Source organism: Stegodyphus dumicola, chromosome 10 (genome assembly GCF_044657685.1).
Source record: "Stegodyphus dumicola isolate Sdum_Otavi_A_Nest chromosome 10, ASM4465768v1".
Classification (NCBI taxonomy): domain Eukaryota; kingdom Metazoa; phylum Arthropoda; class Arachnida; order Araneae; family Eresidae; genus Stegodyphus; species Stegodyphus dumicola.
In genome coordinates, this window is record NC_140777.1 from 144,145,519 (window position 1) to 144,160,260 (window position 14,742).

The window sequence follows — 14,742 nt, forward strand, 5'->3', positions numbered from 1 at the left end:
TATATTGTTTGTTTTCTGTAAACATCCATTGGTTTGAGACTTCTGTCATCATGATATAAATATATATTAATTGTTTCTTCTCTTACCAAATGAATAACAGCCAGTTTCTGCAACATGCCAAATAGTCACTTGTCTGTCTAACATTTTGTTGCCTCCCCCCTCATCCTCCCAACACACATTTTAGCTATTTTCTCTGGTATTGATGGAAATGGATGACCAGAATGTGGATGTTCTTCATGGAAATTTTAATGGGGCTAAATTATGCTGCCTATTTGATAACTGTGGAATAAGTTGGGACACTATTTACTAGTGTTTTACACAAATGGCTTTTAAACTTTCTGTGTCAACTGCTTCAAACATAAATGTTTTATCATAATTCAAACTCCATCAATATTTAGAATTTGAATTGATTTGATTCTGGTTATTTTTAAAAAGCAATAAATATTAAAATTTGTGATTAAGTCATAAATAATTCACTCCCCTTTCAACCAATTTTTTTACTACCTTCGTAAGTATTATTGGAACATTATCTACAGCTGATGCAACATTGCTGGTATTGAAAAAGTATTTTGATAATGCGGTCTGTCCCGCAGCAAGTTTAAGAACAAGTTAAGATATGAAAAAATTCAGAATTATAATTTTTACCATTCAATGGAAATGATCACTGACATTTGATGTCTTTACAGCATATTTTTGTACTCAATGCAATGCGGGACATGCTTATGGTAAAACAGGTTTTAACGATGAATTTGTATAACTAGAAGTTGTTAAACTAATTAATAATAATGCTATAATTTTTGTAGTAAAATTCATTTTAAAACCTAAAGCCAATTTACATAAACAAACATTAATTTTTAAATCGTCTTTTTAATTGTGTTACATTTACTGTGAATTAATATAAATTATAACTTCTTTATTTTCAATCCCAATACTTGGAACAGAAATCCAGACTTAACTCCTGAAGAGCGAGATATGAGAACAGTCTTTTGTATGCAGTTATCTCAACGTGTTAGAGCTCGAGATCTTGAAGAGTTTTTCTCACCTGTTGGAAAGGCAAGTTCATTCTTAAACGCTATTGATTTATATGTATATTGCAATTTGGAAATTATCTGCAGTATGTGATATGCTGTATGTGATAGATTTTAACTTTTTTGTTTTAGGTTCAAGACGTTAGAATTATAATGGATAATAAAACAAGACGATCTAAAGGAATTGCCTATGTTGAATTTCAAGACACATTTTCTGTGTCTCTGGTATGTATATTTTTTAATCTGTAGTTTTCCATTTTATTTTGTATTTGCTTAAGCTTTTGTGTACTCATTTTACTTCTTTAAAATTGAGAGGGGAAAATTAAATGATGCACTTTATTGTATTTAATACTGTTCTTTTAAATTTCAAGTACAGTAACCTTCCTTATTTTTTCTTAAGACAAACGCTTGATTAACATGAACAAAATTTTGATCTGGACAGTGATGTATATATTTTACAGGAAGATTTATCGGTTAGCATGAATTACAAACTGTTTTTCAGTATTTTGCATCACTAAGTTTTATCATAACATGCAATTTTGTTGATTTTCGTACTTTCATCTCTACAAGGGCAGTATTCAGAAATGTAGTGTGACTAATATTAAATCTTGAATAATTTTGAACTAATCAGGTAAAATTATGTACCTGTCTTTGTCTTACAGTGATCACCAGGATGAGCTAGTATCTTCTATTCTACCTAAAACTCAGTAGGACACAGCATACTAAATGGATAATTCCAATTAAAATTTAAATGGGTTGCATTTATAATAAAATATTTGCATAGATTTACTGAACTGTGATTTAGTTATATGAATTTTCAGCACTCTGAAGAAATACAGTTGCCGAAAAGTATGAAACTGCCAAATCTATCTTATCAACAATACTTAAAGGTTCTGAAAAAATTTAATGCTGCTGCATCAGGTTCTGGGAACAAATCTAAGCGACTTTGCAGTGCTAAGTATAATGATGTCAAAACTTTACTTCTAAATTGGTTCAATCATACGCACACTTCCAACATACCTTTAAGTGGACCTATAATTCAGTCAAAAGCAAATGAGATTGCAAGAAAATTTAGACATTCAAATTTCATTTGTTCTGCAGGTTGGCTATACCAAAAGAGACACTTGATTTCATCATTAGGGATTTGTCATGAAGCATATAAATTGATGAAGAAGGAACAAACAACTAAATGAATTTGACCAAGTAAGAGAAAAGTATGCTTTGTGTAATACCTACAAAATGTATGAAACTGCACTTTTTACTATCTTTTCACAAATCGTAACCCTGGGGATAAAAGGTAACAAGTGTTATGTTAGAGCATGCACTAAACAATGTTTAATGATTCTGATGTGTAATATTTAACTGTTCTTATGTGTAATTAGCACCATACTTGGCTGATCAGTAAGTGCAAGAAACCATGTTGTTTTAAAAACATGATTACTTTAACTTCATCTATTTGTACCATAAGAAATCTAGGATCTACAACTCATTTCATAATTGACTTCATCATTTTAACAGTTGAATGATGACTCAGAATAGGCATGTTCTTATGACACTGGGCAGATGTACAGCCCATAATATATATGACTGAACACGTAAAGGTTCACTCTCCCAAATGCAACAAATCATCTTCAGTCTTTGGATCAAAGCATTATCACATTTATGGACATCTTATTGCAAGTAACTTGTGAGAGCTGCAATTTGTACTGCTGAAAAGGAGCTGGAAATGCCAACTTGAAATATGCTTGATGCAGTAAGAGCTATCGCAGCACCTTGGAAATTCATGTTCTCACAACACGTACAGAACTGTTTTAGAAAAACCTGCAGCTATAAAGATATGAAAAATGTGCAGTGCCCGTTGCCGGTACTCGAACCCTGTATCTCTTGAATACACTTCAGTTATGCTTGCAATTACACCACGAAGGCATGCAGAAAGGGAAAAGTACCTTATAAGATAGTGATAACAGTACCATTTCGGTTGATAAATAGAATAGTGTACCAGATGTTGCAAACAGCAATTTGTGTTTGAGGGGCAAGAAATGTCATCAGAAGAAAGTGAGGAAAGTACTATCATTCTGCCCACCCGTCAGGAAATGTTATATGCCTTGAACACTGTAGAATGTTTTGCTGCAACATGCAAATTAACTGGTAGATTTACATTGAGCCATCAGTACAATTGGCGATTAAGTTACCAGGCATTTTTCAGTCTCATTTGCAGCAGTCCAACAGGAATTTTTCACCAAAAATTTATCTGTGTGTGCATTTTTTCAAGTAACAGTACAATAATTCCCGTATTAATGAAGGTCTATTGTATATGTTAATTACCCTAATTTGAAATTTACCCTACATGTAATAATGAGGTATTATTCAGGCCCACCAGTGGCTGAGGAATCAAATTGTTAAATGCTGGAATCTCGACCTGGGCTCAAATCCTCGTGAATGAGCTGGCTGTGCGGCAGTTTTTGTGGTTTTTCTGATACATAACATGAATGTAAATCATTTCTCCTTAGAAAGCCACCTTAGAAGGCATCTTTTCCCTTAGGCAAATAGCAATCAACTGCTTAACTACGGTTTAAAGAATCCACTTCAAATCATTTGGTTGTTTAATTCTGAAGATTCTTATTACTAGCAGAACATAAAAGTAAATTAAAAAAGATTTTAAAAAGAAAGAAAATTTTCATTACTCTAATTTGGGAATTGAGTTCAAAATTATATGAATAAATCAAAACATTCAAAATCGTATGTTAAAAAAAGTGGTACAGGTGTGTGCTAAATTTATTTTAAATAAGTCAAATTAGTCAGTCAGATGCTAAGAATTTTTAAAACTAATTGACTTATAAAGTTCCACTTTAAAATGTATCTTCTTGTAATTCATTTTACTGCATTGATTATATTAAACATTTCCCCGGCATCCTTTCTTTCATAACTGTCACCACATAATGTTATGTACTTTAGTAGGAAATTATGAGTACCTGTTATCTTTCTCTTTTTCCATATTTTTAAATTCACAATCATTAATAATCTTTGCCCTAGGCCTTTTACTTCAGTACATTACTAAATAACCTGATTCTACTTTTGATAAGTATAATTTAGATTATATTTTTATGAAAACTATCATTTATCCTCTCTGTGATTTATGGTATAACTTTTGTCAGTGATCTGGGGTCTCAGATATGCCTTCCCTTTTCCTTCCTGTTTGTAATTCTTCTGCAGTAAATTGAAACTAAAGCAGGCAGATATAGATATGCAATACTTATTTAAAATACTTGATATTCCTCCAGCTGATATGGCCTGAACATCAGTAGAATGTTTCTCCAATCCATATAATTTTATTTAGAAAATTTTGTAATTGTTTTAAAAATTGAGCACAAGACGCTAGACTACCATACGACAAAAATTGACCAAGATATTCGATTTCAAAATGTGCAATTTCTGTCATAAGTTTCAGTTTGCATAGAGGTGCTATTAATAAATACATTAGAATAGTTCTAAGATATGAATGCCATTCAATGAAATCCTTTTGCAACTAAAATTTTAATTTATAATTTTATTGCATTTGTTATGGGAAAAGAATTTTTATGCAAGTAATTTATAAGTTTACAAAGTCTAAAATTATGTTATTAATATTCTCAAAGTTTTATTACTTTAGAAAGATAATCATGAAAAATTCATTAAAATATAAATATTTTTTATTTTTAATTAATCCAAATAATGTTATGAGTTAGATGTGTGCCAGTATTGAAGCCTGCTATTTTCTGTGAATAACATCTCCATTTAAAAAAACATTATATACATCACTATTTTTCCCAATAATGTGCGTACAAATGCATAATTTTCTAACATCAGAAATTGTTTTATTTTTAGTTACAGATATATGCAAATATTTTGCTCTTCAATATGTGTACAGTTCTTGAATAATATCCCAATTTTACGTCAATTATATTGCCAATTTTTATTGTGCTGAAGTCAAACATTTTATTTTTTATGGCAAGTACAAAAGTTTTTTTAAATATAAGGACTAGAGGAATATATAAAAAGTTAGTTCTCATAATTTTACCAGACGGATTTCTTTAAATTTAAAAATGCCAAAATATGAATATTTGCATGGTTTAAAACATTTTTATAACATTTAAAAGTATATCTGTCATCATTGATTGTGAAAATAAAAGCTGAGTAAGGACTTACATGACATACATATAATAAAAATTTTAACAACAATGAGGGAGAAGAGAGAGGAGGTAGAACATGATGCACCTGGTGTGTAAAGACGTAACAGCAGTCATAGTCAGTTTATACTTATGTATTCTTAACAGATTGGGCAAATTTTAATGAATAATTAGTGTACAATTTTGTAGGGGAAAGTAAGGATTATAATTTTTTATTTTTCATATATAAATTACATAGTGTGTATTTGTACTATTTTATTTATATTGCATCAAAATTAAACATCAAATCCCCCTTGCAAAACATATTTAGAGAAGTAATACATATGATTTTTTTAAAAATAAAATGATGTAATGAGTTTAATCATATGACTGATGCATTGAGTTATTAGAATCTTCATTTATTTCCCCATATGGTGCTGTCATATTTCTTTTTGGTAAAAGCAGTTTAAATTTTTATTTAGTTGCTTGTAATTATTTTTTAATTCATTGGAGAATTTTTCTATTTATAAAACTGTAAAAGAATTTGAAAAAAGAAATTGTTTGTTATTAAATTAATCTGGAAAGGGAGATTTTCTTGCTTTTTTAATGTAATATTCATAGCTGTAATTAAAATAATAATCAAATAATTGATAAATAGCTTTTGGGTTATTTTAGAATCTATAAAGCATATTTGCATTTTTAAACATGAGGGTTTTAACTAAAAGTACCTGAAGTATAATCAGAAATAAGACTAAGCTCTTTATTAATCTAGTATTTTCAAGATGAATTTGTTTATAAAAGTGTGATGTTTAACCTTTTGGTCATAACTGCAATTTTGTAATATTTTTATAATATGTAATTAAATTTTAGGTATTAATTTTCTATGATTAATCACTTCTAGGCAATGAGTCTTTCTGGAAAAAAATTACTAGGTGTGCCTATCATAGTTCAGCTTACACAAGCAGAGAAGAACAGAGCTGCTGCTAGTGCCATGAATGCTCAACGAGGCAATGTTGGACCAATGAGACTGTATATAGGATCATTACATTTCAACATTACTGAGGAAATGCTGAAAGGAATTTTTGAACCATTTGGAAAAGTAAGTTTTCTATAACCTGAAAAAGATGGATGTGTACATTTTTGTTTCTAGAACTTTAGCTAAATAGCCGGCATCCTGTGTCTTATTATTATATAAACTTAATTGTATTGTTTTTAATACTGTTGTGGGTTGAGAGGTATAAGTTAAATAAAAGTGAATATGGTATGTTTAACTCTTGATTAGCTGGATCTTTTCTGTAAAAAGTTAAGCTTTTTCATTCTGAATGGCGGGACTATCATTATTGCAAGCCATCAGAATAAAGTAAAATTTCCAAGAGAAATATAAAAAGGAAAAGAAAATGCTTGGAATAACAGCATTTACAGTGGATAATATCACGGTATTAAGGAATTGCTTTTTATCTGCAGCAGTACATAATTTGGAATATAAGCTCTGTTTAATCTTCTGTTTCCCATTGATATTCAACAAAATACTATAAACTAATATGTATAAATGAAAACTGTGTTCTCTCTGTTTTGACGTGTGTTGTTCTTGTTTTGAAGGCTGATTTAATTAACAAAGGCTGATTTATGTAACAAAGTAAGCATCATTTACAGTATTACTTTGCTTACTTGGTTGTCTACTGTAATTTAATTTATAAGGCAAAACTGTGCTAACAGCATTTTAGAATAAATTATAAGAATAGGTATAAGAAAAAGGATATTTTTAAAAATTTGGTGTAATCAACTAATTGTACCAGATTTTTAGAGAAATAATTTATTTATTGGTTTGTTTACTTTTTTCTAAATTTAAGCATTTTATCTTTTTAGATTGACCGGATTGAACTTATTAAAGACACAGAAACTGGAAGATCGAAAGGGTACGGGTTTGTTACAGTAAGTGCATTTTTTTGTTATTTTTATTTAAATAAAATAGCGGTTTATTAGTCAGTTTTAAAAGTTGATTTTGTACGAAAAATAGGGGAAAAAACATGTTTGGGAGAGGATCAGAAATGAAATGGATTATTATAATCTATTTCACTTCCCAAATCTAATATTTTTACATATTTAGTATATATTGCTGCTAGAATTAAATGATTCCTGATTGCTATACTTCCCATTTTTATGCAAGTTTAACACTTTTAAAAACATTTAAAGTGTGAATTTGCATGCATACTTGCAGAAAGTTTTGTTTTGTGTTGCTACGTTTAAAGAGTTTTTGAATAAAACATGAGGAAGATGTATTGCAAACATATATAAATGTATTAAGTATGCTTCCAAAATTTTCATAAGAAACTTATTAAAATCCTTGAAAAATATTTTATGAAGCTTATGTGTTGAAAATTCTTAAATGTTACGAGGAAAGGATTTGAAGGGGAAAATTACTATTTAAAAAATAATAAAAGGGATAGCCACTTGGCCCTTCCCCTTTGATTATAAAATAATAGTTTTGATATAAAATTACCTGGGTAACTTTTTTAGCAGTTAAGCATTTCAATTAATAGGAATAGTTGCAACCAAAAATTTCATTTTCTTTGCTAATAACATTGGTAACATCTCTTGAATTTTGCTTCTAGTGTTCTAATTGGCACTGCAGATCCAGGTTTGCAACTATATATTTTAAAGTTTCCCCCCCCCTTTTTCTTGGTCAGTAGTTTGTTGTAGTTTTTTTTTTTTTTTTTTAAATTATATTCTTCATATGCCGTTTCCCAGGTGTATAAATTTTAGATCATGCTTCAGTAGCATAGATGTGATTCCTTTTAAATGGGGCAACACCGGGATGCCCAGTCACTAAGACCAGTGAGTCCCCATCAAAAAATTAATGCTCTTGAGTATATTTCTGCAAACTGAGTATTTACTTTGAAGTTGTGATTCCCCCCCCCTTGAGGCTAAACATAAACTAAATATCTCAGGGGCATAATTCGAGCTGGTTTACACTTAAGTAAGTAGATAAAGAAGGCAGATCAGAGGAAATATGAGAATAATTAAGGCATGTATTGGAGAGAATATATGGGAATACTGTACAAGCACCAGAAATACCAGATACAAAAATATAAAATACACAGTAATACAACTAAGAGAAATGTAAATATGTTCAAATAATACATGAATACTACATTACTAATATACAGTAAACATAATTAATCGTGCCTGCTTTGAATAACTTTCGTATTAAAAAGGCTTTTCAAAATACTGATTGTAACAAATACTTTATGTATTAACTCATCAATGCTTTGAATTTCTTCATTCACTTTAGTTCAAGTAACATTGAATATGGAGAATTCAGAAAAAAATTTTGCAACTTCATTGAATATTTTAAATATGTCATTGCAAGGCACTAAACATACTTTCAGAGCTGGAAGGAAAGCTTTGTAGCATGGGTAGTGTCATTTCTTCTTAGATTGTTTGGAATCTCCTTCTTCTAGTAGCTTACCTTTAAATCTTTCATGATGGCATGCTACTGAACTGAAAAACCCTTTGGAGATGGGTATGTCGTATATGTATACATCAATCCCAAATGTTAGTAGCAGCCAAGTGATACACTGGTGCATTGCTGCTTGCATTTATCTACCAGGCAGGTGTATCATATATGCACTTTCAAACATACATGTTCTTTTAGAATTTTTTTTAATCACTAGATGGCTCTTCATGTCTGCTACAGGTAGCTTATTTGAACCCATACGTTGTTGACGTTGTGTCCGTAAAGTGCTTTCTAATTTTGGTGGTTCGTTTAGATGTACCAGTCTGAGCTATAAAGTAAACAAAACACAGCTGAGGCTTCACGTGATATAAATACTGGATAGTTTCCACTGCTTGGTTTTAGGAATTCCTGTATATATTCAGTTTGCATCTTCTTTAGGTAGTAGACCTAAGTTTTTTGTACTAGTTAAGAGAATTAAACTAATATTTCAATGTCTAAGAGAAGTCTTACCCTGTAAAAAACCCACTGTCTGAAATCTGAATATGCAATTAAGAATTTTAATTATCACTCAACAAAATACATGAATAAAATGAATTAGAGATATACAGCTATCCTTTTTTAGGATATCCTTTTCCTCTCTTCTGAATGATGCTTTTCTGAGATATTCTGATGAGAATTAGTGTACTGGTTTTGGATAACTAGTTCAACGAGAGCTAGAAATTCATCAGCTTGATGAAGCATCATGCGAAAGTAATTAAAAAAGCTTTTAATGTTGTTTAAGTGCATCTCTTCAGTTATATTATTTACATCATCTTGTAGTCGTCTCTCACATATTAATATAACCCACCATTTTCTGCTGCTTCTTCTACAAAAAGTGAAATAAGTTTTGAGCTAAGGGAAATTTCATCCATTTTATTTTTAAAAATATAACCATAGGAAGCCAAAATACCACACAAAAATACACATTTTCCCTCAGATATGAAGAGGCATCTAATAAGTATATGAAAACTTTTAAAGCAAAGGATTCCATTCTTGTGTGAATAGACATATGCAGAAAGAATTTCTTTCCACGCCAACGGACTGGTGTGAATGCAACTTTAGAGTATCGTATTTCATCTCCATTCTTCCATTTTTCTACCCTTAACTCTTCTTCATGCTGTTTACACCAATGGTTTTGTTAAGACGTACTATAATTTTATTTTTCAGAATAGCTGTCCAAATATGGTGAACTTTATCTTTAAATTAGTTAATGAAAGTTAGATGTATACAATTTATTGTGATATATAATTGTGAAAGGTTATTAAAAAGAAAAAATTAGTCACTGTAGCTCTAGTTTTATATTACAATGAGTTTTCTCGAACTTTTCTTGGAGATGTATGGTATGCATGTATGTACATGCATGAATAAATATATGTAATAAAAAGTATTTTTTAAGAATTAATTACATTTTTGTGTGAATTTTATATAAATTCTCTTTCTTTTCGGTAGTTTCATGATGCAGAGAGTGCAAAAAAAGCATTGGATCAGTTAAATGGATTTGAACTAGCTGGAAGACCCATGAAAGTAGGAACAGTGACAGACCGTACAGATTTTACTCAAGGACCATCATTTTTGGACACTGAAGAAATGGATAGAGCTGGTATTGATCTTGGCGCTACAGGACGTTTACAACTAATGGCAAAGTTGGCTGAAGGTAAGCAAAAAAAACCTTTTATTTTAATAGCTGTCTTGAATGTATTGTTTTGGTCTGTGTATGGTAATACTTTACCTTCCGCATAATTTTTTAACCCTTTGACGTGCGGTGGTCGCGCTTTGAAACCACCATTTTCCAAATTTTTTTTCTCCTCTTTTTTTCCGAGATTTTTGAGTGAAAATGAATTGATTACTGATCTTTTACATCTAAATAACACAAAATGACTGTAGAATCATATATGTTTTAGGTATTAATACTTCAGATCAGATGCCTTTTAAAATTTGTTTTCGATGAAACAAAATAACTTCCTTTTATTAATATAAACAACTCTAAATTTCAAACGTTAGTCATCGCACATCATGATTTCTATCATAAACAATAAAAAATTGCAGGAATTAAACTGCATATATAAAAAAAAATCCTCTATATGTATGGCATTTGCTATGTGGTTTCAGGGCGCGACCAATGCGCCACTAAAGCATTGTGTCACAATGCTTACAATCCTCTAGAGGCTCGGTGGTCGCACCTTGAAACCACTGGCGTTTGCTTCTCAATGGCGTTCGCTTGCTTTTCAAATAGGAATGTTTATTTTTACCCGGATATAGATAAAGGGCTTTGAAACCACAGGGTTATTTTATTACTAAACAATACATGCACCTGCCCAGTAAAAAGGTCTTTCTTTTCCAAATACTTTTCTCTGACATCAACACACTTGCTCCTCAAGCTAGTATTGTGATTTTATAAATTATTTCCTTTGGTTTAAGTTTAATGGAAATATACTTTGCTATAATTAAAAATAGAAATTGCATAAAAGTTTTATTTTAAATTAAAAATATTTTCTGAATATTTGGGGACGCAATACGAATGAAATAAGTATGAATGGGAAACGAACGATCCGTACAAACCCAAAAAGACCAAGCCCCCCCCCCCAATTAACATAAATAACCACAAATTTCATGTGCCAGATGAAAAGAAACTAAAAATAACTTTTATGCAATTTCTATTTTTAATAGAAAAGAAAAAGAACTAAATAAAAGAAACTAAATAACGCTGGACACATACCAGTGAAATTTAAATCCAGGCAGTGTACATTTTGTAGCACAAGGAAGAAACCTTACGAAGTAAAAAGGAAGTATTGTAATCGTGAAAAGTTTCAGGCAGCATATTTCAATGAAAATATCCATTTTGACCGCTATCGAATGTAATTTAACGATGTTTTTGTGTGATATGTGTATGTAAGAACAGAATAAAAGACTCGTTTTCTCCAAAAAAATTATAAAATTGCTTTAAAATTAATTCTGAAGAGAATTTTTTGTGGTGTCTGTACGAACGAACATACGTACATACGTTCGTACGTACGTGTCTTGCATAACTTAAAAACAAGTAGCCTCAGAATGTTGAAATTTTGTATATAGGTCTGCTATAACATGTAGATGTGCACCTCGTATTTTGGTTGCAATCAGCCGCACCAAATGTATATAAATATATTTATATATATATCCACTCTGTTACCCGGCTCAGTAATCTGTTTCTTTACTCTTATATGTTTGTAAATTGTACATTTTTGCTTAAAAAATGATTGAATTATGTTGTTTTTATCTTCCGGTTAAGGTTTTTATGCCTTTAGTAAATCTGTATGCAATATTTTTAGAATTATCAACAATTTTAAAATTGTTTGAGTGCCGCTTAGCCTTTTTTTTTATGGCGGCCATTGATTGTTTACATTTGAAACAGCAGACTAGTGGATTTGTTGCCAATCTAGAGAAACTTAGCTTCGCAACAACAAAGATAAATGCCTTCATTTATTGTTGCGAATTAAATCATGCTTAATTCTTTCTGAAATTTTTTCGAGGAAATAAGTATTTAAGATTTTCTTCGTAATTTTTAATATAGATATTTTGAGTTTTTATGCATTTTTGCCTTCTCGCGAAGTGAGAACTGAATTAATTGAATGAGAAATACTCAATCGTCTGTGAAAAACTGTTTCTTTTTTGTTTTGTTTGCTTAATTCCTTTTATACATCATTCTAGCTTTATTATAGTAGGTACTATTCGGTTTCGAGGGCTGTAAAAAATCACCGAACTATTGTTGCTAGTAGATACTATTCGGTTTCGAGGGCCGTAAAAAATCGCCGAACTATTGTTGATGCCAATGCTACCAAAAATAATTGCGGCAAGAAAGGAAATATAATAGTAAATAACTAAGATTGATGTTTTAATTTAGATGAAAGGTTAATTTCATATAACACTTTTTTCTTATTATAATTTATATGAAAAAGGCTAAACATGACTGAATGGAAGCATAAGAGTAAATAACTATTTCAGATCATTATTATAATTTATATAAAAATTGCTAAACATAACTGAATGGATGCCTGCATCGCTATTTCGCTACCGACTTATCGCTAAAGCATAATTTCATCTCGGTTGTTCAAACATAATTTTCTACTATAATGAATGATGCCTTTTCTTTGAAAATTTTCAGAATCGGAATTAAGAAGTGCAGAATCACTCACTTATTTGTTTGCCTCTTTTTACGAGGGTGAAGACAATTGGATTTTTCTCAATTTTTTTTTTTTTTTTTACTTTTTAAATGAAAGAAGATAGGTCGATGTGTACATAGATAAAGTCAAGGGGGGTGCGCAGTGCCATTTTTGTGCAATTCTGAGGGTTTTTTTAAGTGAAAATTAGTCGATGTGCACATGGATACCGAGTATGTGCAATTCTTAAAAATGCGTAAAGCAGTGAGTTATTCTGCACTTTACCCAAAATTCTATTGCCGACTTTTCATCATGGGCAATTCTCAAATTGTTAAATCCATAGGATATCAAAAAAAGGATTTAAAAATGAAACTAGTATTTCAATGGCATCATAAGAAATATAGAACTATATAAACTAAACGCAATCTGAAACCAGCGCGTATGCTAGATTTGACGCGCTGTTAAACGGGCGCTTTTGCGCATACATTTTCACTGCAATTTTTTTACGGCCCTCAAAACAGAAGAGTACCTTATAGTATTTGAATAGAACATGTGGCAACGATTAGATAATTCTATTCTTTAAATGATATAAATTTTGTGCATTGAGTTATAATATGAACTAAATATAATACTGTTAAGTGAATCTAGCGCCGGAGTGTCGTTATGGTAAACAAATACTAGAGTGAATTTTAAAGAACGCATTTATTCTATTGTGGTTTATGCGCTGTCGGCGAAGTAGATTTAATTCAATCCGATAAGTTTAAATGAAATACAAGAAAAAATGCTTATAATTAAATATTCCTTAGAAGGAAGTCATGTGGTGTACACATCAGATTTTTTATCTTTATTTTATTGAGTTTTTTAATCCATTTATCCAAATGTCCTTATTATGTAGGTACTTATATTTTCACTGCTATAGAAAAATTACATAAATGTTTATTTTTTAATTTTTTCTGATGATTTACTTTGTAAAATAATGTAAAAAAATTATATATAATGCAATTCTTACATACATTTTTTTTAAATCCGTAAATTTCGTCATTTATTGGAAACGCGCACGGAAAATGGTAAGTTTTTTTCCCCTGCTACATCAGTAAGTTTCAAAGTCCTAGATGCGCGGTGGTTTCACAGTGCGACCACCACCCACAGAACAATGGGCAAGAGTAGGTTTTTAGTTAAAAAAAATTATACAAATAATATCGTGTATGTCAAAAGGTTAAGCAATTGCTAATACTTTACCTTCTGCATAATTTATTGTTATTGTTAATTCTGAAGTGAGATATTATGTAAAATACATGCATGAAATCATTCAGTAGCCCAATAAATGTGATTTCTGTGATGTATTGTTAATCAGTAACAAACTTTTTCGTCACTTTTTGTTGTTTCAAATAAAGAAAAATGTTCAAATTCTAGTTATACTAAAAATTATGGGCATTTGTTATATTATAAAAGTATTTTTAAAAATTACCTTGTTATTTGGTAATTACATTTTATGTATTGAGCTTTCTTTTTTTTACATCAGTATATTAGTACTTTTTTTTTTTTTTTTTTTTTGTCACGCTGTTCTTTGTAAAGAAATCTTTTCTAATTACTGGAATTTTTTTTTTTTTTTTTTAAGGCACTGGTTTTGAATTACCACAAGCTGCAGTTAAAGCCCTACAGTTAACTGCTCAAGCTGCGGCATCTCCCATGGCTGGCAATCCATCGGTATCCGTTGCTACACAATGTTTCATACTTTCAAATATGTTTGATCCAGCAAAGTGAGTGCTGTTTTAACTATGTCTTAATAATTGAACAAGCATTTAATGATTTTGTTTTACAAGTTTTCATATGTTATTTGATGTTTTGCATTTTCTTCTGGGTTTTTTTTAAAGGAGTTAATTATTGCCTGTTGAAAAATAGATAATATTTGAAACAGATTAATAAGAAAGGAGAAGAAA

The 14,742-nt window shown here is 30.3% G+C and overlaps 1 protein-coding gene across 1 annotated transcript in view; it reads left to right on the forward strand.

Moving 5' to 3' along the window:
* LOC118187946 (RNA-binding protein 39-like) overlaps positions 1 to 14,742 on the forward strand; it is a 67,163-nt gene that overhangs the window by 46,827 nt on the left and 5,594 nt on the right. The window contains exons 7-12 of the mRNA XM_035358247.2: positions 942 to 1,053; positions 1,161 to 1,253; positions 6,075 to 6,272; positions 7,040 to 7,105; positions 10,119 to 10,323; positions 14,421 to 14,562. Coding sequence (XP_035214138.1) covers positions 942 to 1,053; positions 1,161 to 1,253; positions 6,075 to 6,272; positions 7,040 to 7,105; positions 10,119 to 10,323; positions 14,421 to 14,562 — 816 coding nt within the window. The remainder of the gene's footprint in view (positions 1 to 941; positions 1,054 to 1,160; positions 1,254 to 6,074; positions 6,273 to 7,039; positions 7,106 to 10,118; positions 10,324 to 14,420; positions 14,563 to 14,742) is intronic.